The sequence below is a fragment of the Lithobates pipiens genome, unplaced genomic scaffold (assembly GCF_037356315.1).
Source record: "Lithobates pipiens isolate NorthernLeopardFrog02 unplaced genomic scaffold, aLitPip1_a1.2 Scaffold_57, whole genome shotgun sequence".
In the NCBI taxonomy this organism is placed as follows: Eukaryota; Metazoa; Chordata; class Amphibia; order Anura; family Ranidae; genus Lithobates; species Lithobates pipiens.
The window spans coordinates 3,342,810-3,369,133 of NW_027507879.1; the positions used below are offsets into that span (position 1 = coordinate 3,342,810).

The following is a 26,324-nucleotide window of genomic DNA, read 5'->3' on the forward strand; positions in this document are numbered from 1 at the left end:
AGGTATAAAAATAGATCTTAGAGCATTGCTTTACCCTTCAATCAAATGTAGCAGCTTACCGGTCCTTAGATGTGATGGCTGCATTATCTTATGTTTTGTGGCTTTATCCCTTCTTCACACTTTCTGTCCTAGGGTGACAATGCTCACGCACTGTACCACATCAAAGGAAGAGCAGCGTGGTTAACCTAGGGTAGGAAGCGTTAGGACTACCTCCTCCTCCCCATCTTAGTTCTCTAACATAGTCCACTCACTCTCCACAAGAAAACAGAAGGCATTCCAAAAACGTCTTGCTCCAGTCAAGTTTTATTGCAATGACAGCACACCACTTAGTCCCACAGAAGGCCAGATCCAAGACGCGTTTCACCCACGACAGAGCTACTTTCTCATGACTGAGCCCTGCTGTGGGTCAAACACATTGGGATCATGACTTTGGACTGGAGTGAGTGGTGTGCAGTAAACCTTGACTGGAGCAAGACTTTTTTGGCATGCGGCCTGTGTTCTTGGATTATTGACTGCAGTAGGGGTGAGCTAGGATTTGGCTTTGGGTATGGTCTGAACCTACAGTATGTTAATCTGCTGTCAGTGTCAGTGGGCTGCGAGCAAGGGACTCCCCACCATGCACCTGTGTGTACACAAAGGGCTCGTGATACTCATGACATCCAGGGCCGTCTTTAATATTGATTGGACCCTGGGCAAACAATTCCCCCCCCCCCCCCCCCCCCCAATGAATTTCACTCTCCACCTGCTCTGAGACATACAATAAATGGCAGATAGACTTAAAATCAGTTTACTGTATCAGATTAAGCAGCAATTTCGATTGGTTGCCAGAGGTTACAGCATATCATTACTTCTTACTGACTGGTTGCTAGAGGTTACAGCACACATTACGGCTCACTGATTGATTACTAGAGGTTACAGCTAATTATTTCTGCTTGTTAATTGGTTGCTAGAGATTACTGTACAGTAACACTGCTCACTGATTGGTTGCTAGAGGTTACAGCACATCATCTCCGCACTGCAGGGGGCCCAATATACATATGAAAACCACCTTTGTTTACATATCTATGATGCCGGCCGCAGCTATTTACATATGTATGCTGCTGCTATTTACATATGAATTCCGGTTATTTACATGTAAACACAGGGTCTACAGGTGAGTCCTCTGTACACAACAATAGGGCAGAGCTAGGCAGCATTAGTACCAGCACTTCACACTGAGATATCGGGACACAGCACAGGACTAAAACTTCAAGAGACGAGGGAATTTAAACTTGGATAGTTGGCAAGTATGAGGCAGCTGCTTTGGACCCCACAACAATGACAGGGCCCAGGGCAGCTGTCCCTTTTGCCCTGCCTTAAAGACGTCCCCTGATGACATCATTGTCCTAATATAGCCACATGGTCATATTAGGTCAATAATGCCACAGGCGTCATCACCCCTTTGTGCATGTAAAGCTGCAGGGTGGGAGATCACCCACCTGCAGCTCATTGACTTGGCACTGACAGCTGCCTTCCAGGTTCAGATAAACATGGCTGCGGACTGAAACACAAGCTCATCACTACTGATAACTTCCTATGCTCTCTGCCCCTAATGCATCGTTATCAGCTCTCTGGATTTCAAGCACAGCCAACAATATATTCTTATTTATTTTTTTGCAAATATTCTGTATTTAGTGGTTTTCATGAAATTCCACTTTTTAATTCCCATATATATTGAAGAAAAATATTTACTTATATCCAAACGTTTAGGGATCTATTTACAAATTTTTCACCCAAGATACACACAACATTCTTCCAAGATTTACAAAAAAATGTTTTTGTGAATCTTATTTGATTTGTGAATCTTATGAATCTTGGGTAAATAAAACGCTTAACCACTTAAGCCCCGGACCAATTTGCAGCCAAAGAACCAAGCTCCTTTTTGCGATTCGGCACTGCGTCGCTTTAACTCACAAATGCTCGGTCATGCGACGTGGCTCCCAAACAAAATTGGCGTCCTTTTTTTCCCACAAATAGAGCTTTCTTTTGGTGGTATTTGATCACCTCTGCGGTTTTTATTTTTTGCGATATATACAAAAATAGAGCGACAATTTTGAAAAAAATGCAATATTTTTTACTTTTTGTTATAATAAATATCCCCCAAAAAATATAAAAAAAACATTTTTTTCTCCTCAGTTTAGGCTGATACGTATTCTTCTACATATTTTTGGTAAAAAAAAAAAATTAGCTATTATTGATTCGTTTGCGCAAAAGTTATAGCGTTTGCAAAATAGGGGATAGTTTTATGGCATTTGTATTAATATTTTTTTTTTACTAGTAATGGCGGCGATCAGTGATGTTTATTGTGACTGCGACATTATGGTGGACACATCAGACATTTTTGACACATTTTTGGGACCATTGTCATTTATACAGCAATCAGTGCTATTTAAATGCCCTGATTCCTGTGTAAATGACACTGGCAGTGAAAGAGTTAACCACTAGGGGGCAGTGTAGGGGTTATGTATGACGTTGTGTGTTTTTTTTTTATTGTAGAGGGTCGTGGCCTGGCATGTGACATCACTGATCGTGTTTCCCTATAAAAGGAAACAGACGATTGGTGACAGCCATAGTAGGAAGCACGGGGAGAGGTTTGTTTACACAGACCTCTCCTCGTTCTTCAGCTCTGTGACCCGATCGCGGGACACCAGCGGCGATCGGGTCCACTGGTCCCACGGCCACGGTCACGGAGCTCAGGACCGGGTTGGGAGCGCGCCACTGGGCACTTAAGAGCAACGTACCGGTACGTGCTTGTGCCCAGCCGTGCCATTCTTCCGATGTATATGTGCAGGAGGCGGTCTTTAAGTGGTTAAACAGCTTACTTATGTTATCTTTTGTTACATCTTATGATGACATATCTTATGCTTGCTTTACTGCTTCAACTGGTTCATTGAAGTTCCAAGGAGGATGCACAGATAGAGATATTCTTACCTTCACTGCTTCTGGGCTCACAACTAAAATGATCACATTGTGTAAAAAGTTAAACCGTACGACAGGGCCATATTTCTGCACCCTGAAAAAAAAAAAAGACAAAGTATAAACAGAGGTACACTTATTGATCCTGAAGTGTTATGCCGCGTACACACGACCATACTTTCCGGCAGACTAAGCCCTTGTACACACGATCGGAGATTCCGACAACCAAATCAGATTTTGTCCGAAACTGTTGCATACACACGGTCGGACCAAGTTGTCGGAAAATCCGATCGTTCAGAACGTGATGACGTTATTTCATTACGACGGGACTACGTTCAGGCTAGTAGCCAATAGCTTCGGTCTAGGAATTTGATCTGAGCATGCGTGGCACTTTGTCCGTCGGAGTAGGCTACACATGATCGGAGTATGTCCGATCGGAGCATGTTGTCGGAAAATATTTCCGTCAAGTTGGAAAATTTGGTCCGACGGATATTTCCACGGAAACAGTCCGATGCATACCACACACAGTCGGAATATCCGACAAAACGCTCCGATAGGACACATTCCGACTGAATCTCCGATCGTGTGTACAAGGGCTAAGTCCATTCGTTTTGAACAGGATGAAGTAAGATGGGACTATAAAAGGAAGTTCAATAGCCAGTAACCAATGGCTTCCCTTGCGTCGTATTTGGTCCGTCGGACCAGCACACAGACAAATGGTTTTCCCGATAGGAATTGAGTCTGTCGGACAAATTTAAAACATGTTCTATTTCTAGGTCCGTCAGGATTTTTATAACGAAAAATGATCGAACTATCCCACACATAATTGGATTGTCCGATGGACTGATCCCGTTGGATCTAGTCTGCCGGAAAGTCCGGTCGCGTGTACGCGGCATTATCATTTTCCTTCCACTTCACAATTATGTGCCACTTTGTGTTGGTCTATCATATAAAATCCCAATAAAATACATTTATGTTTTTGGTTGTAACGTGACAAAATGTGGATAATTTCAAGGGTTATGAATACCTTTTCAAGGCTCTGTATGGCTATCACCAGCACTCCAGAATGGCTCAAAGAAGAGCTTTTATTTTGTTGCGATAAAACAATGCAATGTTTCAAAATCACTTAAGGACACTTGGGGGCTGATTTACTAAGATGAATGCGTTGCGCCAGTTCTTACCTTAACTTGTGCACCAGATAAATTATTAAGTGAGCGTATGAACCGGCGCACGCATAAGCGCAACAGATGATAATATGCAGGCGCACGCGATAATAATATGCTATTGATAATAGCGCACCCTGTATCATTAACAGTCCATTCACACAGGGGCAACACGACTTCCAGCGCGACTTTGGGAGGCAACTTGGACGCGACTTGAGTGTGAATCACAGCGCGACTTGAGGCGACTTACAACACGACTTGGAGCGACTTACAACACGACTTTAATCCACCCCCAGGCCAGGTGACTTTATTTTAAAAAAAAAAGAAACAGCATGGGTTCCCCTCCAAGAGCATATTAGGCCTTTCAGGTCTGGTATGGATATTAAGGGGAACCCCGCACCAAAAAAAAAACAAAATGGCGTGGGGGTCCCCCTCAAAATCCATACCAGGCCCTTATCCGAGCATGCAACCTGGCAGGCCGCAGGAAAAGAGGGAGGATGAGAGAGCGCCCCCCCCCCCCCCTCCGAACCTTTGGTTTCTTCCTCCATCTTCTTCTTTCTCCGACCCTCTTCTTCTTGCTCCGGTGTTCTCGTTCCGGCATCTTCCTCCACGGCGTCTCTTCTTCCTCGCTTCCTTCTCGGGCCGCTCCACACAATGGGAGGCTCCCACTGTGTGATGCTTCTCTTATTCAGACACTTCTTATATAACGGAGGGCGGGGCCACCCGGTGACGCCGCCGCCTCTGACGCACGGTTCCGTTATATAAGTGTCAGAAGAAGAGAAGCGTCACACAGCGGGAACCTCCCATTGCATGGAGCGGCCCGAGAAGGAAGCGAGGAAGAAGAGACGCAGTGGAGGAAGATGCCGGATGAGAACACCGGAGCAAGAAGAAGAGGATCGGAGGAAGAAGAAGATGGAGGAAGAAACCGAAGGATGAAGGAAAGAAGAAGAAAGAAGATGAAAGAAGAAGACTTTAAATGAAATTGTCAAAAACTGTCTCTTGTCATTTTTAACACTTTTGTCACTTTTTTGTTGAAATGGTAGGGATACAACCCTTACCATTTCACACAGTGGGGGAGGCCGGGATCTGGGGGTCCCCTTGTTAAAGGGGGCTTCCAGATTCCGATAAGCCCCCTGCCCGCAGACCCCCACAACTAACGGCTAAGGGTTGTGGGGATGAGGCCCTTGTCCTCATCAACATTGGGACAAGGTGCTTTGGGGGGACCCCAAAGCAACCTCCCAATGTTGAGGGTATGTGGCCTGGTACGGTTCAGGGGGGGGGGCGCTCTCTCGCCCCCCCTCTTTTCCTGTGGTCTGCCGGGTTGCGTGCTCGGATAAGGGTCTGGAATGGATTTTGAGGTGAACCCCCACGCCATTTTTTTTGGGCTTGGGGTTCCCCTTAAAATCCATCCCAGACCTGAAGGGCCTGGGATGGATTTTGAAGGGGATCCCAATGCCATTTTTCTTTTTTTTTTGGGCGCAGGGTTTCCCTTAAAATCTATGCTAGACCTGAAGGGCCTGGTATGAATTTTGAGGGGGACTCCCACCAGGGGCGGATCCAGAGTCTAGTCTCGGGAGGGGCACTGCCAGAAAATACGTTTTTTTTTTGCGGGCAATTTATCGGGGACATGGCTGGTGCTAGCGTTTCAATCATGACGGCACCATGGTTAATATGGTGTCAGGATGTTGGAAGCGCATTATTTTTATTATTACATTGTTATATAGAATGTTATATAAAATGAAATGGTTCAACTCACCATAATGCAGAATCAGTGAGAGCCCAGAGTGTGTCACCTGCCACCAGTTGCAGATCGTCACTTGCCATGCCACACGTTGCGGACTGTCACTTGCCACGCCACCTGCCACCAGATGCGGATTGTCACTTGCCACGTCACCTGCCACACGTTGCAGATTGTCACTTGCCACCAGATACGGATTTCCATGTCACCTGCCACACATTGCGGACTGTCACTTGCCACGTTACCTGTCACACGTTGCAGATTGTCACTTGGCACGTCACCTGCCACACGTTGCAGATTGTCACTTGCCACACCATCTGCCACCAGATACAGATTTCCACGTCACCTGCCACATGTTGCGGACTGTCACTTGCCACGTCACCTGCCACATGTTGCAGATTGTCACTTGCCATGTCACCTGCCACACTTTGCAGATTGTCACTTGCCACGTCATCTGCCACCAGATACGGATTGCCACTTGCCATGTCACCTGCCACACATTGCAGACTGCCACATCATCTGCCACATGTTGCAGATTGTCACTTTCCACGTCATCTGCCACCAGATACGGATTTCCACATCACCTGCCACACATTGCGGACTGTCACTTGCCACGTTACCTGCCACATGTTGCAGATTGCCACGTCACCTGCTACACGTTGCGGATTGTCACTTGCCACGTCACCTGCCACCAGATACAGATTGCCACTTGCCATGTCACCTGTCATTTGTTGCCAATTGTCACTTGCCACGTCACTTCCCTGCTGTCGGGGCGGAGGGAGTGATTGTGATGAGTATGGACAAGATGGAGGGATGAGGTGATGCAGGTAGGAGGGGCCAGCACACTCAACAAACTCAGGGGCGGACGCATAAAGGGAAGATTGCTGGCGCTCTGCCTCTGTCACACAGTGCCCCTATAGTGTCATATTTTGCTCCCCATCACAGAATGCTCCGGAAGTGATGTTGCAGCCAGAAATTTAGCACTGCGCATGCACGATGCGTTCCAAACACTTGCGCCATGCGTTTCAAATGATTTGCAACAATGCAGACCAGTGAAACAGTCAGATAATGTCAGAGAAGTGAGGGGAGGTAATCCCCTCCCTGAGCCACAGTTACCTGCTCTCTCTTCGCCGCTCTGTCTAAAGTTAATGTCACGATTACCTCCCCTCACTTCCGTGACATTATCTGACGGTTTCACTGACCTACATTGTCGGAAACCCTCTGAAACGCATGTGCAAGCATTTGGAACGCATCGCGCATGCGCAGTGCTAAATTTCTGGCCACAACGTCACTTCGGGAGCATTCTATGATGGGGAGCAAAATATGACACTACACCGCTCCTCCAGGCAGCTCCTGTCACGTGACGTCGGCTCTGAGTCTGAGACTCCGAGTCTGACGTGAGTCACGTGACTGTCTCAATGACATCACTCGTTGCTAGACGCCAGGCGGGCAGGCGCTAGCAACGAGTGCAGGGTTGCCAAGCCAACGGCTCAGCTCCACCCACCTCCTAGCTCCTCCTGGTCCAGTCCCGCTGTGTAATACACCAGAGTCTCTCTCTCTCTCTGCGCCGCTGATCGCTGATGAGACAGAGAGAGAGACTTGGGCATAGCAGCGCTGCAGCCTGCAAGTCAGTCGGTGACAGTGTGATATTTTCGGGGGGGGCAATTGTCCTGTTGCCCCCCCCCTGGATCCGCCCCTGACTCCCACTGCATTTTTTTTTGGCGCGGGGTTCCCCTTAATATCCATACCAGCCCTGAAGGGCCTGGTATGGAATTTCGGGGGACCCCCACGCATTTTTTTTTCTAAATTTTTATTTTTTCTTAATGTTAACATGACCTGTGTGCAAATAGCCTGAAAAAAATCCATAGAAGTGAACCAGTGCAAAAAAAATAAAATAAAAAAAGTCAAGTTAAGAGGTGCGCCTGTTCAACTTATGCAAATGAATCTACGTGGCTTGACATTTACTAAGATTTTGCCGCCGCAGTGAACCAAAGCACTTGAACGTGTGCAAATGCCGCTCGCGCATGCGCAGTGCATAAGTTCCAACTGTATTTGCGGGCGCAGCAGGCTTGTGCGGAGAAAGTTACTTTTCCGGTCTATTTTAAAGAAATACGAATTAATGGCTGATACGGAACAAAACAAAACACATTTATTATGGGCGCACACGTCTAAGCCCTTGTACACACGGTCGGAGATTCCGACGGAATGTGTCCTATCGGACCGTTTTGTCAGATAATCCGACTGTGTGTGGTCTCCATCAGACTGTTTCCGTCAGAATATCCGACGGACCAACTTTTCCAACTTGCCAGTAAAATTTTCCGACAAAATTCTCCGATCGGACATACTCCGATCATGTGTAGCCTACTCCGACGGACAAAGTGCCACGCATGCTCAGATCAAATTCCTAGACCAAAGCTATTGGCTACTAGCGTGAACATAGTCCCATCGTAACGAAATAACGTCATCACGTTATGTACAATCGAATTTTCCGACAACTGAGTGTGTATGCAACATCACTTCCGGACCTCTTCCGGCAATTAATCCGTCGGAATTACTCCGACGGATTTGGTTGTCGGAATCTCCGACCGTGTGTACGGGGGCTTATACGATGCTTGTGGCTGGCCCGTACCATGGCAGCGCTTGATGCTGATCCAGGGTAGACTGCGCCCTGCATTTGCGACACACCAGTGGAACCAAAACAGCATCCCGTTTGAAAAATGCTGCTTTATTATATTCATATTGGCAAGATGGCAAATGCATTTCCCTTTTTCAATAGACTCAAATAAATCCGTTGATTTGGGCAATTTTTTATTTTTTTTCCTTTCATCCCATTTCCCCAAGTGTAATGTAAGATAAATGATTGCACGACTTACCACTCTAAAAACAAGTCATACACAAGGTCGTTTGATGTGGGGTAATGTCCAAGGATGAAACTGAAAGAGCAAATAGTTTTATGTTAGTATGACAGCAGTGTTTTCTGTATAGACAGTTTAAGTTATAATTGCAGTGTTTAGCGTAATAGATGTAAACCTTATCTGAAGGACATTTAGGGCAGCCATAGATGGATCGAATCTCGGCCGGTTCAACAGGGACTGTCCAAGATTTGATCCATTTATGGGTAGACTTGTACCCAAGTCAATCCATCGATCAACTCCTATGCAACCAGCCTTCCGGAAATACAAATACTGCAGCTTCTGACTTTTAATAAATCGGACACTTACCTGTCCCGGGGTCCAGCGATGCGGAACGAAGCTTACTGTGGGCACCTGGCTGCAGCTTCACAGCCGGGCACCCACTGCGCATGCGCGAGTGGTGCCACACGCCGTGATTGGCCGTGCAGTCTTCTGAGACCTGTCACGTGTCCCAGATGACTGACAGGAGGGAGGGGGCAGAGCTGAGCCCTTCCTGCACTGAGGGGGAAGTGACGTCACAAGCCCAGGCACTGAAGGAGGCAGACTAAGAGGGACCCCCTAGCAACAGGCATTTAGAGGTGAGATAACCACTTCCCGCCCACGGCCGTCTAGGGTTGCGACCTGTCCAGGATTCACCCGGACAGTTCGGGTTTGGAGTCATGTGTCCAGGTTTCAGACTGTCTGCAACCCGGACACATTATTTAGACTGGTCTATGGCTTCCCAGCAGGGTTGCTGGCTGCAGTTGTCTAAGCTGAGAGTGTGTGTTACTCTCTTTCACACTCCCCAAAGCCAACACTAACAACCACCCCCCAAACACATACAGACGGGAGAGGAGAGAGGGCTCGATCTGCACCTCTTCCCCCCCACCCCCGCCCCTCTTTGCCTGCCCACACTCCAATCCCTGGCACTGTGCCTGAGAAAAGGGAAATTTGGGCCAGAAATTTGAAGTCCAGCAGCCTCAGATCTAACTGGATGAGAGGCGCTGACTGTCAAGATTTGAGTGAGCTCACCATCCATCTGTGACTGAAGTCTCCCCCCTTCACTCTCTTGCCTCTGAGTAAGTACACTAAGGAAAATCAGGGTTCTTAGAGCACCCCTTATATCAGAGTTCCCCTTTACACCAGAGGTTACAATCTTTCCCCTTACATCAGAGTTCTCAGTGTCCCCCCTTAGATGAGGGTTCCCAGAGCATCCCTTATGTTAGAGTCCCCAGAGTTCTCCCTTACATCAGAGTCTGGAAAGTCCCCCCTTACAGTGAAAGGGAACTCTGCAAGTTCAGATGTAAAGGGAGAACTCTGTGGACTCTGATGTAAAGGGGAACTCTTGTTATTAACTTCATATAATTAGAAATGTTATTTAGTAGCAAAATATATATATATAGTTTATACTATAAAAAAAAAGATTGCTGTGCGCCGCTAAAGTGTTCGGGTGTGACTTTAAGAAAAGGTGGCAACCCTACGGCCGTCATATGACGTCCTGGACTTTCAGTGGGAATATCTGAATGATGCCAGCAGCCACAGGCATCATTCAGATATCTTTGTTTTTAGCTGGCGATTCTGTGCACCATAAGAATGATCATAGTGGCAGTTCCACTGCTTGATCGTTCTTACAGGTGATGGGAGGGGACACCCCCCTTCCCGCCACCATCTGGTGCTTCTCCGGCTCTCCCGTGCCATCGGAGACCCGGAGAAAGAATCGTCCGGCGCCAGATGATGACGATAGAGACTTCTGGTGACCAGATGGTCACCAGTCATCTCTATGACCGTTGGAGGCCCGGGCGCGATTTTATGACGTCACGCCCGGGTTCCCGGAAGTAAACAAAGCCGCGATCGCGGCTGTCAGCATGAGATCGGTGAAATTCTTTTCACGATCTCATGCTTTCCAGCCTGGAGGAGAGATGTGGGATCTTACTGACCCCATATCTCTCCATAAAGAGGATCTGTCACATAGATTCCTATTACAAGGGATGTTTACATTCCTTGTAATAGGAGTAAAAGTGATCAAAAAAAAAAGTTGTAAAAATAAAGTAAAAATAAAAAAATAAAGTAAAATAAAAAATAAAATAAAAAAATTAGTTTTTTTAAAACGCCCGTCCCCAGTAGCTCGCGCTCAGAAGCGAACTCACACATTAGTCCCGCCCACATATGTAAACGCCATTCAAACTACACGTGAGGTATCGCCACGTGCGTTAGAGCGCAAGCAACAATTCTAGCTCTAGACCTCCTCTGTAACTCTCAATATGTAACCTGTAAAAAAAATTAAAGCCTCGCCTATGGAGATTTTTAAGTACTCAAAGTGGGAGTTCCGCCTTTTTTTTTTTAAAGTCAGCAGCTACAAATACTGCAGCTGCTGACTTTTAAAATAAGGACACTTACCCGCCCAGCGTGCCCGCGATGTCGCCACCCGAAGTCGATCTCTCGATCGGCTCTCGGGTGCTGCCGCTGCCATCTTGGGTATGGGAATCAGGAAGTGGAGCCTTGCGGCTTCACTTCCCGGTTCCCTACTGCGCATGCGCGAGTCACGCTGCGCAATAAGGATGGTCCCGCTGCCTCTGGGATCTGTGTGTTTCCCAGCAGACAGCGGGGGACCCGCAGGAAGTGGCGTAAATATCCGCAGATTCTGCGGATATCTATGCCGGAAGTGGGTGCAAATACCTGTACTGTACAGGTATCTGCACCCCCCTCCCCCCTGAAAGGTGCCAATTGTGGCGCCGGAGGGGGGGAAGTGTTCCAATGAGCGGAAGCTCCACTTTAGGGTGGAGCTCCGCTTGAAGTTTGGTGTCATTCCATGAGTGTGCGCAATTTTAAAGCATTACACGTTAGGTATCTATTTACTCTGCGTTATTTTTTTAAATCATGAAACGTTTTTTTTTTTTTCAAAAAAAAATGCATTTGAAAAATTGTTGCGCAAATACTGTGCAAGATATAAAGTTGCAATGACCGCCATTTTATTCCCTAGGGTGTCTGCTAAAAAAAATATATATATATATGTTTGGGAGTTCTGAGTAATTTTCTAGCAAACAAATTCTGATTTTTACGTGTAGGAGAGGAGTGCCAGAATAGGCCCGATATTGATGTGGTTAAAAAAAAAAAAAATCCAAATTTTTTTTTTTTTTTTTGCTTTTTTTCTGTGCGCCACCACTTTAATGCCTGTATGGTCAACTCCATCTAGTGGCAAAAATGCAGTATAGTTTTATGAAATATCTCAATGAAAAAATCATGCATATTAGGAGGGTGCGCTTAGCTGAGAAAGCCCCTCCTGAAGACTCCCGGGATGTATGACACCATTTGCCTAGGCATGGAAACCAGGAAGTAACTGAAGAAATGTAGAAAAAAAAATTAAAACAAGTAAATATAATATATTTTCATATCCATTTACAAATGCTAGCAGCATAAGGATTATACAGTGCCTTGAAAAAGTATTCATACCCCTTGAAATTTTCCACATTTTGTCATGTTACAACCAAAAACGTAAATGTTAACTTTAAAATGTATTTTATTGGGATTTTATGTGATAGACCAACACAAAGTGGCACATAATTGTGAAGTGGAAGGAAAATTATAAATGGTTTTCCAAATGTTTTACAAATAAATATGTGAAAAGTGTGGGGGGGGGGGGCATTTGTATAGCGCCCCCCGGAGTCAATACTTTGTAGAACCCCCTTTCACTGCAATTACAGCTGCAAGTCTTTTTGGGGGTGTCTCTACCAGCTTTGCACATCTAGAGAGTGAAATTATTGCCCATTCTTCTTTGCAAAATATCTCCAGCTCTGTCAGATTGGATGGAGAGAGTCTATGAACAGCAATTTTCAAGTCTTGCCACAGATTCTCAATTGGATTTAGGTCTGGACTGTGACTGGGGCACTCTTATGCCACATACACACGACCGGACTTTTCAACAGCAAAGGTCCGACAGAGCGAATCCATCGGACAATTGGATCATGTGTGGGCTCCATCAGACCTTTGCTATCCAAAAATCTGATGGACTTTAGAAATAGAACATGTTTCAAATGTTTTCGCCGGAACTCCGCCGGACCCAGTTCCTATCGAGAAATCCGCTCGTGTGTATGCTAGTCCGACGGATGAAAACCGACGCGAGGGCAGCTATTAGCTACTGGTTATGAACTTCCTTATTCTAGTCCGGTCATACGTCATCACGTTCAAATCCGTCGGACTTTGGTTTGATTGTGTGTGGCCAAGTCTGTTCATTCGGAAAGTCCGTCGGAACTCCACCAAAAGTCAGTCGGAAAGTCCGCTCGTGTGTATGTGGCATAACACATGAATATGTTTTGATCTAAACCATTCCATTGTAGCTCTGGCTGTATGTTTAAGGGTCGTTGTCCTGCTGGAAGGTGAACCTCCGCCCCAAGTCTTTTTCAGACTCTAACAGGTTTTCTTCTAAGATTGCCCTGTATTTGGCTCCATCCATCTTCCCATCAACTCTGACCAGCTTCCTGTCCCTGCTGAAGAAAAGCATCCCCACATGATGCTGCCACCAGCATGTTTCACGGTTGGGATGATGTATTGCTTTCTTTCAACAATGCCTTTCTTCTTGTCACTCTTCCATAAAGGTCAGATTTGTGGAGAGCACGACTAATAGTTGTCCTGTGGACAGATTCTCCCCCCTGAGCTGTGGATCTCTGCAGCTCCTCCAGAGTTACCATGGGCCTCTTGGCTGCTTCTCTGATTAATGCTCTCCTTGCCCGGCCTGTCAGTTTAGGTGAACGGCCATGTCTTGGTAGTTTGCAGTTGTGCCATACTCTTTCCGTTTTTGAATGATGGATTGAACAGCGTTCCTTGAAATGCTCAAAGCTTGGGATATTTTTTACAACCTAACCCTGCTTTAAATTTCTCCACAACTTTATCCCTGACCTGTCTGGTGTGTTCCTTGGCCTTCATGATGCTGTTTGTTCACTAAGGTTCTCTAACACTGTGGTCATCAACCCTGTCCTCAGGGCCCACTAACAGACCAGGTTTTATGTATTACCTTGGGGGAGATGCCGACTAGAATACTGCAATCACTGAGCAGCAAATTATATCACCTGTGATGTATTTCAGTTATCTTACCCGGCCTGTTAGTGGGCCCTGAGGACAGTGTTGATGACCACTGCTCTAACAAATCTCTGAGGGCTTCACAGAACAGCTGTATTTAATTGAGATTAAGTCACACACAGGTGGACTCTATTAACTAATTAGGGGACTTTTGAAGGCAATCGGTTCCACTAGATTTTAGTTAGGGGTATCAGAGTAAAGGGGGCTAAATACAAATACACGCCACACTTTTCACATATATATTTGTAAAAAATAATTGAAAACAATTTATCATTTTTCTTCCACTTCACAATTATGTGCCACTTTGTGTTGGTCTATCACAGAAAATTCCAATAAAATACATTTACGTTTTTGGATGTAACATGCCAAAATGTGGAAAATTTCAAGGGGTATGAATACTTTTTCAAGGCACTGTAAATAGTCAATGTTGACTGGGAGGATGAAGTCCTCTTTTAAAATATAACCAAAGGCAAAACGTTTTTTTTTTTTCGTTTTGGATGGAGTGTAGAGGTATTGGAGCCCCTGTAAATTTTTATTGCTGTCTGTGCCCCCATTAAGGAGATTCATCCTCTCTATTTGTCCTCTTTACTATTGTCATTGAAAGTGAAAGTAAAAAGAACACCCCAAATTTTGGGTTGTCCCCAGAAAAGTAATAGAGGGGAAATCTTTCATTGGGGACACTATGCATTGTGGGAACGTGGCAAAAAAACACGTGTGGCACTTATGGTGCTACTGATTGCCGATGACATCCCAAACGCAGTCAGGAAACTTGTGTTTTGTAGCACGACAAACGCACAGTAAGAAACCTGCGAAGCTCAGCGCTCGATAATGTGCAAGAGCTTCTTCTGGTGCATTTGTCACACGTAGGACAGTCCATTCAAGTCTACGCTGCTGTTCCGAAAAACATACATTAGCGTGACGCGCGGGGGGAGAATGGAGCCTAACTAATGATCTCAAGTCATCAATCATAATCTGATCATTTGAAATACGATCGTATTCATAAACAAGGTATTTCAGTGATGCTGACTGATGCAAAACGTTCAATATTCTGCCCTGGGCGAATTGACTTAAATGCATTTCATTGAAATGGTGTCTAAATTGATCGGTAGGGAACATATGGCTATTGTTTTGACGGAATCGCACATTGATCGAATAAAAAAAAAATCTAAGCCCTTGTACACACGGTCGGAGAATTCGTTGGAATGTGTCCTATCGGACCGTGTTGTCGGATAATCCGACTGTGTGTGGTATGCATCGGACTGATTCCGTCGGAATATCCGTCGGACCCAATTTTCCAACTTGTTGGAAACATTTTCCGACCAACTGGGCCGATCGGACATACTCCGATCATGTGTAGAGAATTTTGATCGGACAAAGTGCCACGCATGCTCAGATCAAATTCCTACATCCAAGCTATTGGCTACTAGCCTGAATGTAGTCCCATCGTAACGTAATTACGTCATCACGTTCTGAACGATCGGATTTTTCGACAACTTTGTCCGACCGTGTGTATGCAACAGTTTCGGACACAATCCGACGGAACAAAATCCGACTGACAAGATCTGACGGATTTGGTTGTCGAAATCTCCGACTGTGTGTACAAGGGCTAAGTGTGTATGGCCACTATTAGGAGGATTAAAAAAACTTTTGGAATTGGACTACGTTAAGTCTTAAGCCCTGTACACACGGTCGGACATTTCGACCACAAAATCCGTCAGATTTTTTTCTGACGGATTTTGTCCTAAACTTGTGTTGCATACACACAGTCGGACAAAGTTGATGGAAAATCAGATCGTTATGACGGGACTATGTTATGGCTAGTAGCCAATAGTTTTGGTCTCGTAAGTTGATCTGAACATACATGGCACTTTGTCCAATCGGAATTCTCTACAAAAGATCGGAAAAAGTCCGATCGGATTTTTTTTTGTCGGAAAATTCGAGATCCTGCTCTCAAATTTTTTCTGTCAGAATTTCCGACGGAAAAAGTCCGATAGAGCCCACACACAATCAGATTTTCCGACAATATAATCCAATTGGACATTTTCTGTTGGAATGTCCGACCGTGTGTACAGGGCATTCGTTTATTTATTGGATTTAATTCTACGTTAACCATCTGCTGACCGGCTCACGCTGATATATGTCAGCAAAGTGGCACGGGTGCGCAAAACAACGTACCCGTACGTCGCTGCGTCATCCGCAGCCACGGACTCGATGTACGTCAGTGGCCTGCGATCGTGGCACGGAGAGGCATGGGGAGATGCAAACAAGGCATTTCCCTGTTCTGCCTAGCAACATGACAGGGAACTACTGCTCCCAGTGATCGGGAGCAGTGATCTCTGTCATGTTCTAGTGAGCCCATCCCCCCTACAGTTCGAACACGCTGAGGGAACACAGTAAACCCCTTGATCACCCCCTAGTGTTTAACCCCTTCCCTGCCGGTGACATTTACACGGTAATCAGTGCATATTTATAGCACTGATCACTGTATACATGCCAGTGGTCCCAAAATAGTGTCAAAAGTGTCCAATGTGTCCACCGTAATGTCTCAATCACGATAAAAATCGCAGATCGCCTTTATTACTAATAAAAATTTTTTTTTATAAAAATGGCATAAAACGATCCCCTATTTTGTAGACGCGATAACTTTTGCGCAAACTGATCAATATACGCTTATTGCGATTAAATTTTTTTTTTTTTTTTTTTTTTAGCAAAAATATGTAGAAGAATACGTATCGGCCTAAACTTTGGAAGAAATTTGTTTTTTAATATTTTTTGGGGATATTTATTATAGCAAAATGTAAAAAATATTGATTTTTTTTCTTCAAAATTGTCGCTTTTTTATAACGCAAAAAATAAAAACCGCAGAGGTAATTAAATACCACCAAAAGAAAGCTCTATTTGTGGGGAAAAAAAGACGTCAATTTTGTTTAGGTACAATGTCGTACGACCGTGCAGTTGTCAGTTAAAATGACGCAGGGCCGTATCGCAAAAAAAGGGCCTGGTCAGGAAGGGGGTAAATCCTTCCAGGGCTGATGTGGTTAACTATGTTAATATAAGGTTCACTTACCTGTCTCTGGGGGGTCCAGGAATGTGGTCATATTTCTCATGTATGTAGAAGATATATCCGCAGAATAGGATAAAAGACACGGAGGCCAGGGATAGCAGAAGAGCAAAGATCCAGAAAACAAGAGCCCACATTGTCGCCGAGAAGCTGCAGGCGCTTTCAGGCTCACAACAAGCTTTGTTAATTCTAAGCAGGCTGCGGAAAATAGGACAAAGAGCACCAAACTCGATTTCCTGGGTTTGTCCAACCTCCCACAGACTGGGGCCTTTACAATCACTGGGGGTCCGAGCAGTGCACAGCCCAGAAATCAGGAAAGCAGAAATCAGGATTTAAAGTGACAATAAGCTCTGGATTTAAAAAAAAATAAATAATCTTTTTTACTCAAAGTCCCTTTCTATTGTGCGCAGCCTCCTCCAAATTCCTCTTTTTTTTTTTTTTTGGTCTGACTTTCTGTGGCTACGTTCGTTCTCCATGCTCCCACTGTGTAGGAAAGTAGCCCACCCTCTCTTTCTCACTCTTGAGAGGGAATATGGAATGTGTAGTGTGTGTAGAGCGGTGCGCGTGACGTCACCACAACTAACGTGCGCTGCTTGTTCCAAACAAATGGGAGTAGAAAAGGAGAGGTTTGGGAGCTCTCAGAGGATGTTACAAAAAGGATGAAAAACACAATAAGAAATGATTCAGTGAAAGCATACCTCCCAACTTTTGAAGTTGAGAATGAGGGACATTTAAAATGATTGTAAGGGTAATTTATTTATTTATTTTTAACCCCTTGCCAACCGGGCCATAGCCGAAAGACGGCTACAGCGCGGTCAGCTTATTCTGTGAGTACGTTCGTGGGACATCCTCCCAGAATCTTGCTCCCGCGCACCCCCTGGGGCACGCTCCTGGAAAAATCTGGGACCGCCGGGTCCGGAAGACCCAGTGCATCACGGATCATGGTAGTGGCTGTTTACCATATGATCGCTCCGTTAAATGACCCCAGTTCCTCCCTCCCTCCCCTCTCTGTACCGATCTGGGGGAGAGATTGTTTGCAGCAGTGCTGTTGGCTTTATGTGTAGTGCCCACAGTGCTGCTCAGTGCCCATACTCTGCAGTATTCTGCAGTACTCTGCCCATACTGTGCAGTATTGTGCAGTACTCTGCCCATACTGTGCAATACTCTGCCAATAATCTGCAATACTCTGCCAATAATCTGCAATACTCTGCCAATAATCTGAAATACTCTGCCAATAATCTGAAATACTCTGCAATACTTTGCCAATAATCTGAAATACTCTGCCAATACTTTGCCAATAATCTGAAATACTCTGCCATTACTTTGCAATACTCTGTCAATACTCTGCAATACTTTGCAATACTTTGAAATACTCTGCCAATACTCTGCCAATAATTTGCAATACTCTGCCAATAATTTGCAATACTCTGCCAATATTCTTCCAATAATTTGCAATACTCTGCCAATATTCTTCCAATAATTTGCCAATACTCTGCCAATATTCTTCCAATAATTTGCCAATATTCTTCCAATAATTTGCCAATACTCTGCCAATACTCTGTAATATATTTTAACAGAAACAAGGAATTTTTTATTTTTTTTTTATCAAATTTTCTGTGTTTTTTTATTTAAAGCGCAAAAAATAAAAAACCCAGCGGTGATTAAATCTGAGTAATTGTCATTCAAAGTGTGAGAGCACCGAAAACTGAAAATTGGTCTGGTTAGGAAGAGGGTTTAAGTGCCCAGTGGTCAAGTGGTTAAATAACAAACATGTCATACTTACCTCCACTGTGCAGCTCGATTTGCACAGAGGGGCCCCAATCCTGGTCTTCTTGGGTCCCTCTGCGGCTCTCGTGGTTCCTCCCCGCATCAGATAACCCCATGGGAGAAGCATTCTCCCAGGGGATTACCTTGCGGGCCCGCTCCCGAGTCCAGCATTCAGAATCCATAGCCACCGAATGTATGACTGGGCCCCGCCCCCCGCATCATTGGATTTGATTGACAGCAGCGGGAGCCAATGGCTACACTGCTATCAATCTATCCAATCAAATGCCGGGAGCCCTTGTAGAGAGAGTCTCTGCCAACTGAATGAAGGGGTTCAGGTAAGTAAAACTGGGGGGCTGGGGGGCCGGTGACTGCAAGGTGTTTTTTTTTTTACCTTAATGCATAGGATGCATTAAGGCAAAAAGACACAAACCTTTAAGACCGCATTCACACCTGAGCATTTCCAGCTCATAAAAAGCCCTTAAAAACGCCCAACAAGCAAAATCCCATTCATTTCAATGGCACCTGTTCACATTTGAGCATTTTGTCACCTGAAGCAAAACACCTGAAAAAATGCCTGAAGCTCAAAAAAGTACACAAGCTTCTTTTTGGGCACATTACAGACGTTTTTCTGCTTTTTACATTGGTGAACTTTTTACCCGGACAAAATCGCGGCAAAAACGCTGTCAAAATGCACGACTTTCTGCTTGAAATCAAAACGCTCAGGTGTGAATGCAGCCTAATGCTGGCCATACACTAGATGAAAAAAACGGTCGTAAATCAGTCATTTAGGCAGTTCGTTCATTTATCGTCTAGTTCAGGGGTCTCAAACTGGCGTCCCTCCAGCTGTTGAGAAACTACAAGTCCCATGAGGCATTGCAAGACTGACAGTTACAAGCATGACTCCCACAGGCAGAGGCATGATGGGACTTGTAGTTTTGCAAGAGCTGGAGGCCCGCCATTTTGAGACCCCTGCTCTACTTAATGGGCACAAATCGAAAATCAGTTGTGACGTTTTTGAGTCGAAAAAATGGAAGGAAAAGTTTGGAAAAACTTCGGCCGAACGGACGATAAATTGAAAGGTTAATGTGTTTCTTGCCCGAACCCTTTGCACTGGGCTTATGTGACAAAGCAAACAAAAAATACGTTACCGTAATTGATGTCAGTTGAACGATTTATCAATCAAATTTTAGTTATTACATGATGGCAAAACTGTTTGCTCACACTCTTGTGTGTTCGTATTTCGAAAAACTCATTAGTCCGAATTTTATAGGCTGTATGACCAGCATTGGGCCCCTTTCACACGGAAGCGTTTTTCAGGCGCTACAGCACTAAAAATAGCGCCTGTATAGCGCCTGAAAAAAGCAGCCCCTTTCACTCCAGTGTGAAAGCCAGAGGGCGATGCGCTGGCAGGACGGTAAAAAAAGTCCTGCTAGCCGCATCTTTGGAGCGGTGTATTCACCGTTGCTAAACTGCTCCTACCCATTGAAATCAATGGGGCAGCGCGCCTATACCACCGGCAAAGCGCCGCTGCAGTGGTTAAAGCAGGTTAAAGCATACAACATCTCTTTATCACCTGTCAAATGCTCTCTGAAAAGCAATCCGAATGCCGATCACTCTTTCGGAGACCAAAGTGTAAACAAACCTATAATGATCTATTTTTATTTATTTATTTATTTTCTTTGTTTTACAGTTTTTGGAATTGTATTTTTTTTTTTTCTTTCAATTTTTTAACAGCATTAATGTTGGGCTACGGTGAAATATTAAGGGTCTCTACAGTCGCAGTATTGAGACAGTGAAAGGGACTGAGGACAGATTCCTCAGTCCCTTTCTCTGCAGCCTCAGCTGCACTGCATAGTAAATGAACAGAAAGCTCTGAGGAATTAGGAAAGCGATGTATATTATTACTATTACATGCAGGGGTGGACTGACAACTCATGGGGACCCCGGGCAATAGGAGATTACTGGGCCCCCAGGAAATCCGAGATTATGGGTCCACACAGTATACACACAAACACACACACACAGTATACAATCACACAGTATACACATACATGTTAAGGCTGCCACCTGTTCGGGATTCACATCATGTGTTCGGGTTTCAGTCCACCTGAAACCCGGACACAATATTCAGACAGGAATGTGGCTTAGAACAGGGCCCCATAGGAGGGTGAGGGGAGCACTATGCATGCCACATTACTATTCTTTGGAGTGCCCAAAGGTGTCCTAGGCCTGTTACAATCCTATAGATCAGAGGTCTCCAAACATTCTAAAGAAAGGGCCAGTTAGGGTTGCCACCTGTCCAGGATTCAGCCGGACAGTTCGGGTTTGGAATCCTGTGTCCGGGTTTCAGTCTGCCTGAAACCCAGACACATTATTTAGACTGGGCTGTGGCTCCCCAAGTAGCTTAGATAGTAACACAAAAATCTGTTGCCATTCGGGATCTGCTCTCTGAGGGTAGGTTTGGTATCACTGCAGGGGGGGGGCATGATGTTAGTAAGAGCAGTTTGGCCACACCCACTGTTTTCCGCAGCGCACTGCATTACCACTTTCCTTGGGGGGCACCCAAAGGTGTCCCAGGTCTTTTATAATCCTATAGTGTATACTACGAAAAAAATGTGCCCTGTGTAGCTAAAGTGTTTGGGTTTGGCTTGAAGAAAAGGTGGCAACCTTAGGGCCAGTTTAGAGTGGTGGGACTGTGCCCAGTGGGAGTAAACAATGCCCGATCTTTGGTATTAGGCTGAGAAATAGTTGGTGTCCGTGGGAGGAAATATATATTTTTGTTAAAGCGTTTGGGTTTGGCTTGAAGAAAAAGTGGCAACCCTAATACATGTACCCACAGTATACACAGACGTGTTTCTATTGGCTGAGAAGGTACTGGAGAGGTGGGGCAGCTATAATCTTGGGATTTTTAGACCAAAAGGTAAGGGATATTTCAGAGACAGATGTAAAAAAAAAAACACAGATTTTTTTTACCGAGGCTGGCAACCGTGATGGGGCCACCTAGTGGCTCGGGGCCCTCGGGCAGTGGCCCGAGTGGCCCAATGGTCAGTCCACCCCTGATTACATGAACTGCTGCAATAGACGGTGATGGTGGAAATGGGCTGCAGAGAGGAAAAGCAGCAGGGAGAGAAGAGAGTGGGGTGAGAAGTTGAGTGCTAGTCTGAGGACTCCAGCTTGGACACCGGCAATGGAGCAGAGAGGTAACTAAAACCTTCAGGGCCTCTCTGAAGGCCCCCTGATCCCTAGATGGGGGCCCTTACCTCTGAGCCCAGTGGCGGAACACCAGGGCCTGGCCATAAGTGCAATGCTTTGCAGGCTCATATGGATGTTTTTTTTTTTTATATAAATGTACTTTTTTTTTTTTATCCTGCAAATGTGCATTTATTATTTTTGTCTAAAAGGTGCACTCAGGGTCACGTATTACAATCACAATCTCTGTACAATCGACTTTAGATCCTAAACAATCCATTCAAATAGTATCCAATCAGGCATGCCCCTACACTACTACAGCTAAAAAAAAAAATGGATACCAAGCGAACCGAACAAAGATGTCATCAGTAGTCACTTCCGGTTCATGTGTATATATTCTGGAAGTGTCTGGTGCAGGCGTCACATCCGCTGTGCAGCGTGGAGCAGCAGGAAAGTAAGCAGGGTCTGGACTGGAGCGGAGCAACCAGAAAGACAGCACATGTGGTGTGCAACATGGTAACGCTATAGCAAAAGGTGAGTGGCGACTGGAGAGAGAGGACTGAGTGGCAGAGGATCAGCGGAGCTGGGGGACAGGAGCAGGAGAACCTATCAATGTCACACGTGGTCCACAGCGTGGGAGCAACATACTGAGAGGTGAGCAGGGATCAAAGGGAGAGAAGGATTAGCAGAGCTGGGGGTTACTACTAAGCGGGGGATCTGCAGAACTGGGGGTTACTACTGAACAAATTTGTTCTAGAAGCATGCTTGTAATCCAAAGCACTTGTATATCAAAGGGAGTTTCCCAATAGGAATTAATGGAAACTCAGATAATGCGTTCCAGTGCCACTGCTGATGTATGCAGTACTGCATGTGGCCAGAGGGACGGGGGCGAGGGAGACACTCAGAGACGCTCGGAGACCACTCAGAGACGCTCTCTTGGTTCCCAAGTATCTCAGAGAGTCTCAAAGTGTCTCTGAGCGTCTCTGATGCCCCATACACACGGTCGGACATTCCGACCACAAAATCCGACAGATTTTTTCCGACAGCTTTTGGCCGAAACTAATCTTGCATATTCACGGTCGTACATAGTTGTCGGAAATTTCGATAGTTCAGAACGAGGCGACGTTCGTAACGTACGACGGGACTAGGTAGAGGCCAGTAGCCAATAGCTTTCGTCTCCAATTTTTTTCTGAGCATGCATGGCACTTTGTGTGTCGAAATTCTCTACACACAAACGGAAAGAGTCCAACCGGATTTTGTTGTCGGGAAAATTTGAAATCCAGCTCTTTTTCCGTTGGAAATTCCGACAGAAAAAGTCTGATAGAGCCCACACACGATCAGATTTTCCGACAACATAATCCGATCTGACTTTTTCAGTTGGAATTTCCGACCGTGTGTCCAGCACCCCCCGCTTCTCTGGCCCCATGCGGTACTGCACACCCCGGAGGCTTGAATCCTGCTCTTCTTGCGAGATAACGCAGGATGTAAAAAAAAATAACAAAAAATAGCTTGTATTGCGAAACGCTCGTGAACCACGTTTCTCGCAACCCGAGGTATTACTGTACCTCATTGAGGTTTCTGGAAATATATATCACATTTTGGTCACTAGATTCGTATTCAAATTTGCTCTATTTGAAATTTGAATTTCAGAAGATGGTTATATTCTATTTGTTTCTATTATATTCTAGTTTATTCCGTTCTTTTATTTTCTATTCTATTTTGTAATGTTTCACTCTATTATATTCTATTCTATTCTTTTCTAGTCTTTTTTTTTTTTCTATTCTGTTCCTTTATTTTCTATACTATTTTATTCACTTTGGAAACTGGAAAACCATTTAGGATTCCAAAACTTTTCGAATTTAAAATTTGAAAACTGTTTGAATTGGAAAAGTATTTGAAAACCATTTGAATTTCTTCTGAATTTTTTTCCCGTTATTTCGAATTTGTTTAAATTCGGTACTATTGTAATTTCGGAAATTCGGAAATTCGGATGTATCCAAATTTCCAAAATTCAATAGTACCGAATTTAAACAAAATTGCAAAACCATTTCAAATTTGAAAACTTTTCGAATTTAAATTTGAAAACTATTCGAATTGGAAAGGAAAACGATTCAAATTTATTCCGATTTTTTTTCGTTATTTCGGATTCGTTTAAATTCGGTACTATTGTAATTTGTAAATTCGGATACATCCGGATTTCCGAAAAACTAACATTCAACACCACAGCCAAATCGCTGACCTCTACTGCACTTAAAGTGTATTTATGGTCATAATGTAAAATCAAATATAAATTTTCACTTTTTATTTCAATTATTTCTAGCCCACTCCTAAAATTCTGTACTTCCTTGAATTGTGTGATGTGAGGTCATTATGCGCTGTAAGTAGGCACTGCATACATTTCACAGAGCCTGCTTTCTCAACTAAAGAAGTGCTGAGAGAGGAGGAGTTTCAGGAGGCGGAGTCAGTACAGGAATCTCTGCTTGAAAGCAGCGAGGTACCATGGGATATGTAGTCCGTTAGAGATTTAAAGTAAACAGCAGAGGAGAAGCTGCAAAGCGTGCAGGGAATCTAGGACGTTGTGGAAAGAGACAGCCAGCAGACAGGCAGCACTCACAACATGAAAGAAGATTCCACATGCAAGCTTATATTGGATTGTCTGATATAACTAATGTTTGTATTGTTATTGAAATGCTGACATTATACAATTAAAGTGTATGGTGTGACCGTAGATTTGGGTTTACTGGGGTTATGGCTGAAGCTATCAGCCATAACCCGGATATCTTTTTTTTGCAGCCAGCGGCTGGCTTTCTCATGAAAGCGGTCCAAACGGCTCATTAGCCACTGGATTGCTTTTCGACAGTGGCCCAGGGGCTCCGCCCCCTAATCAATGCAACCGACCCCTAATCTGCATGCAGGGCGCCCAATGTATGGATTCCAATAGTTTTTTTTTTTAGAAGCACGTGATTAGAGCCAGAGGCTCTAATTGTCTTAAAAAAAGGGTGGGCTTGGGGAGCAGAGCACTGCGCCCGGAGCCCACCCAGTTGTGTGACAAGAACAAATTAATATTCATAATATTGTCTTCCTGATTCTCCTCCTGGCCAATCAGGAAGCAGGTCCTGAGACAAGATTGGCCGGAAGGAGAAGCAATCGTATTGGCTGCTGAGGAGGAGGAGGAAAAGACGCAGGGGAGGCCGGCGTGATGAGGACGAGGAGGAAGGGCTGCCCGCGACCTAGATGAGGAAAGTGCAGGGCTGGTGGGCTCGAGCAACGGGTGGGTGCAACTAACTGACCTACGGACCGGGGGTGAATTTGTCACCCCCACCAAAAAATGGAGTGCTAGCCACCACTGCTTTCCGAAGCGACGGGAGGGGACGTCCCTTCCCCCCACCATTTGCTGGTCTGACGGTGCGACTGGCTGGTCACAGAGGCAATGAGAGACTCGTTCATCTCTGATTGCCTCTATGGTCTTTGGGGCCTGGAGCAACGTCATGTCAGTCGAGGGCGGAAGTATCGTTTTTTTTTATCGTTTGCTTTTAAAGGTAAAGGAGAAATGTGGGATCTTTTGTCAACCTTCTATTACAAGGGATGTTTACATTCCTTGTAATAGGAATAAATGTGATCTACAAAAAAATTAAAGTGACAGTGTTAAAAAAAAGAAGAAAAAAAGTAAAGTGCCCCCACCCCTCCTCGCTCGCGTGCAGAAGGGAATTCATACATAAGTCGCAGGTGCTAGAGTTGGGCGATTTTCCCCCCAAAAAATCAGCGATTTAAGAAAAAAAAAAAACTTGATTCACGATTTGAACCGAGTTTTTTTTTTTTTTTTTTTGATGGACACCATGCCGATCCTGAGGAGCTGCGGGCAGGAGTTTCCGTGGCGTCTGGCCTCGCGGACTAGGCCGAAGCCACGGCCTCGCCTAAAAACTCATGCCCGCAGCACCTCTGGACCGGCGCAGCCTAGTCCGTTGGCGCCCAGCCTCGCAGACTAGGCCGAAGCCGCGGCCTTGCCTAAAAACTCCTGGCCACAGCACCTCAGGACCGGCGTGGTGTCAGCGCTGGTCCTGGTGAAAAAGAAAAAAATCGATTTGACCTCTCAACTCGATTCAAGATTTAAATAATTTCTTTCCCCAGCCCTAGCACACGCATATGTTAACAGTATTCACACCACACATGTGAGGTATTGCCGCAAACGTTAGAGCGAGAGCAACCATTCTAGCACTAGACTTCTTCTATAACTCTAAACAGGTAACCTGTAAACATGTTTAAAGTGTTGCCTATGGAGATTTTTAAGTACCATAGTTTGTCGCCATTCTACGAACATGCACAATTTTAAAAGCGGGACATGTTAGGTATCTATTTACTCAGCGTAACATCATCTTTCATATTTTACAAAAAAATTGGGTTATATATTGTGTTTGTATTTATTGAATTTTTTTATTGCGTTTGAAAAACAGCTGCACAAATACCGTATGACATAAAAAGTTGCAACG

At 45.0% G+C, this 26,324-nt stretch overlaps 1 protein-coding gene across 2 annotated transcripts in view; it reads right to left on the reverse strand.

The window, feature by feature from the left end:
* The window catches only part of LOC143958143 (cholesterol 24-hydroxylase-like), an 88,293-nt gene that overhangs the window by 53,406 nt on the left and 8,563 nt on the right, over nt 1-26,324 (reverse strand). The window contains exons 1-3 of one of the 2 annotated variants that reach the window (XM_077467607.1): nt 16,888-17,153; nt 8,730-8,789; nt 2,971-3,052 (exon numbers count right to left, since the gene is read on the reverse strand). In XM_077467607.1, coding sequence (XP_077323733.1) covers nt 2,971-3,052; nt 8,730-8,789; nt 16,888-17,018 — 273 coding nt within the window. In that variant the 5' untranslated portion in view covers nt 17,019-17,153. Of the gene's footprint in view, nt 1-2,970; nt 3,053-8,729; nt 8,790-16,887; nt 17,154-26,324 lie in introns of those variants that run through there. The other variant, XM_077467608.1, reaches the window with a different exon arrangement.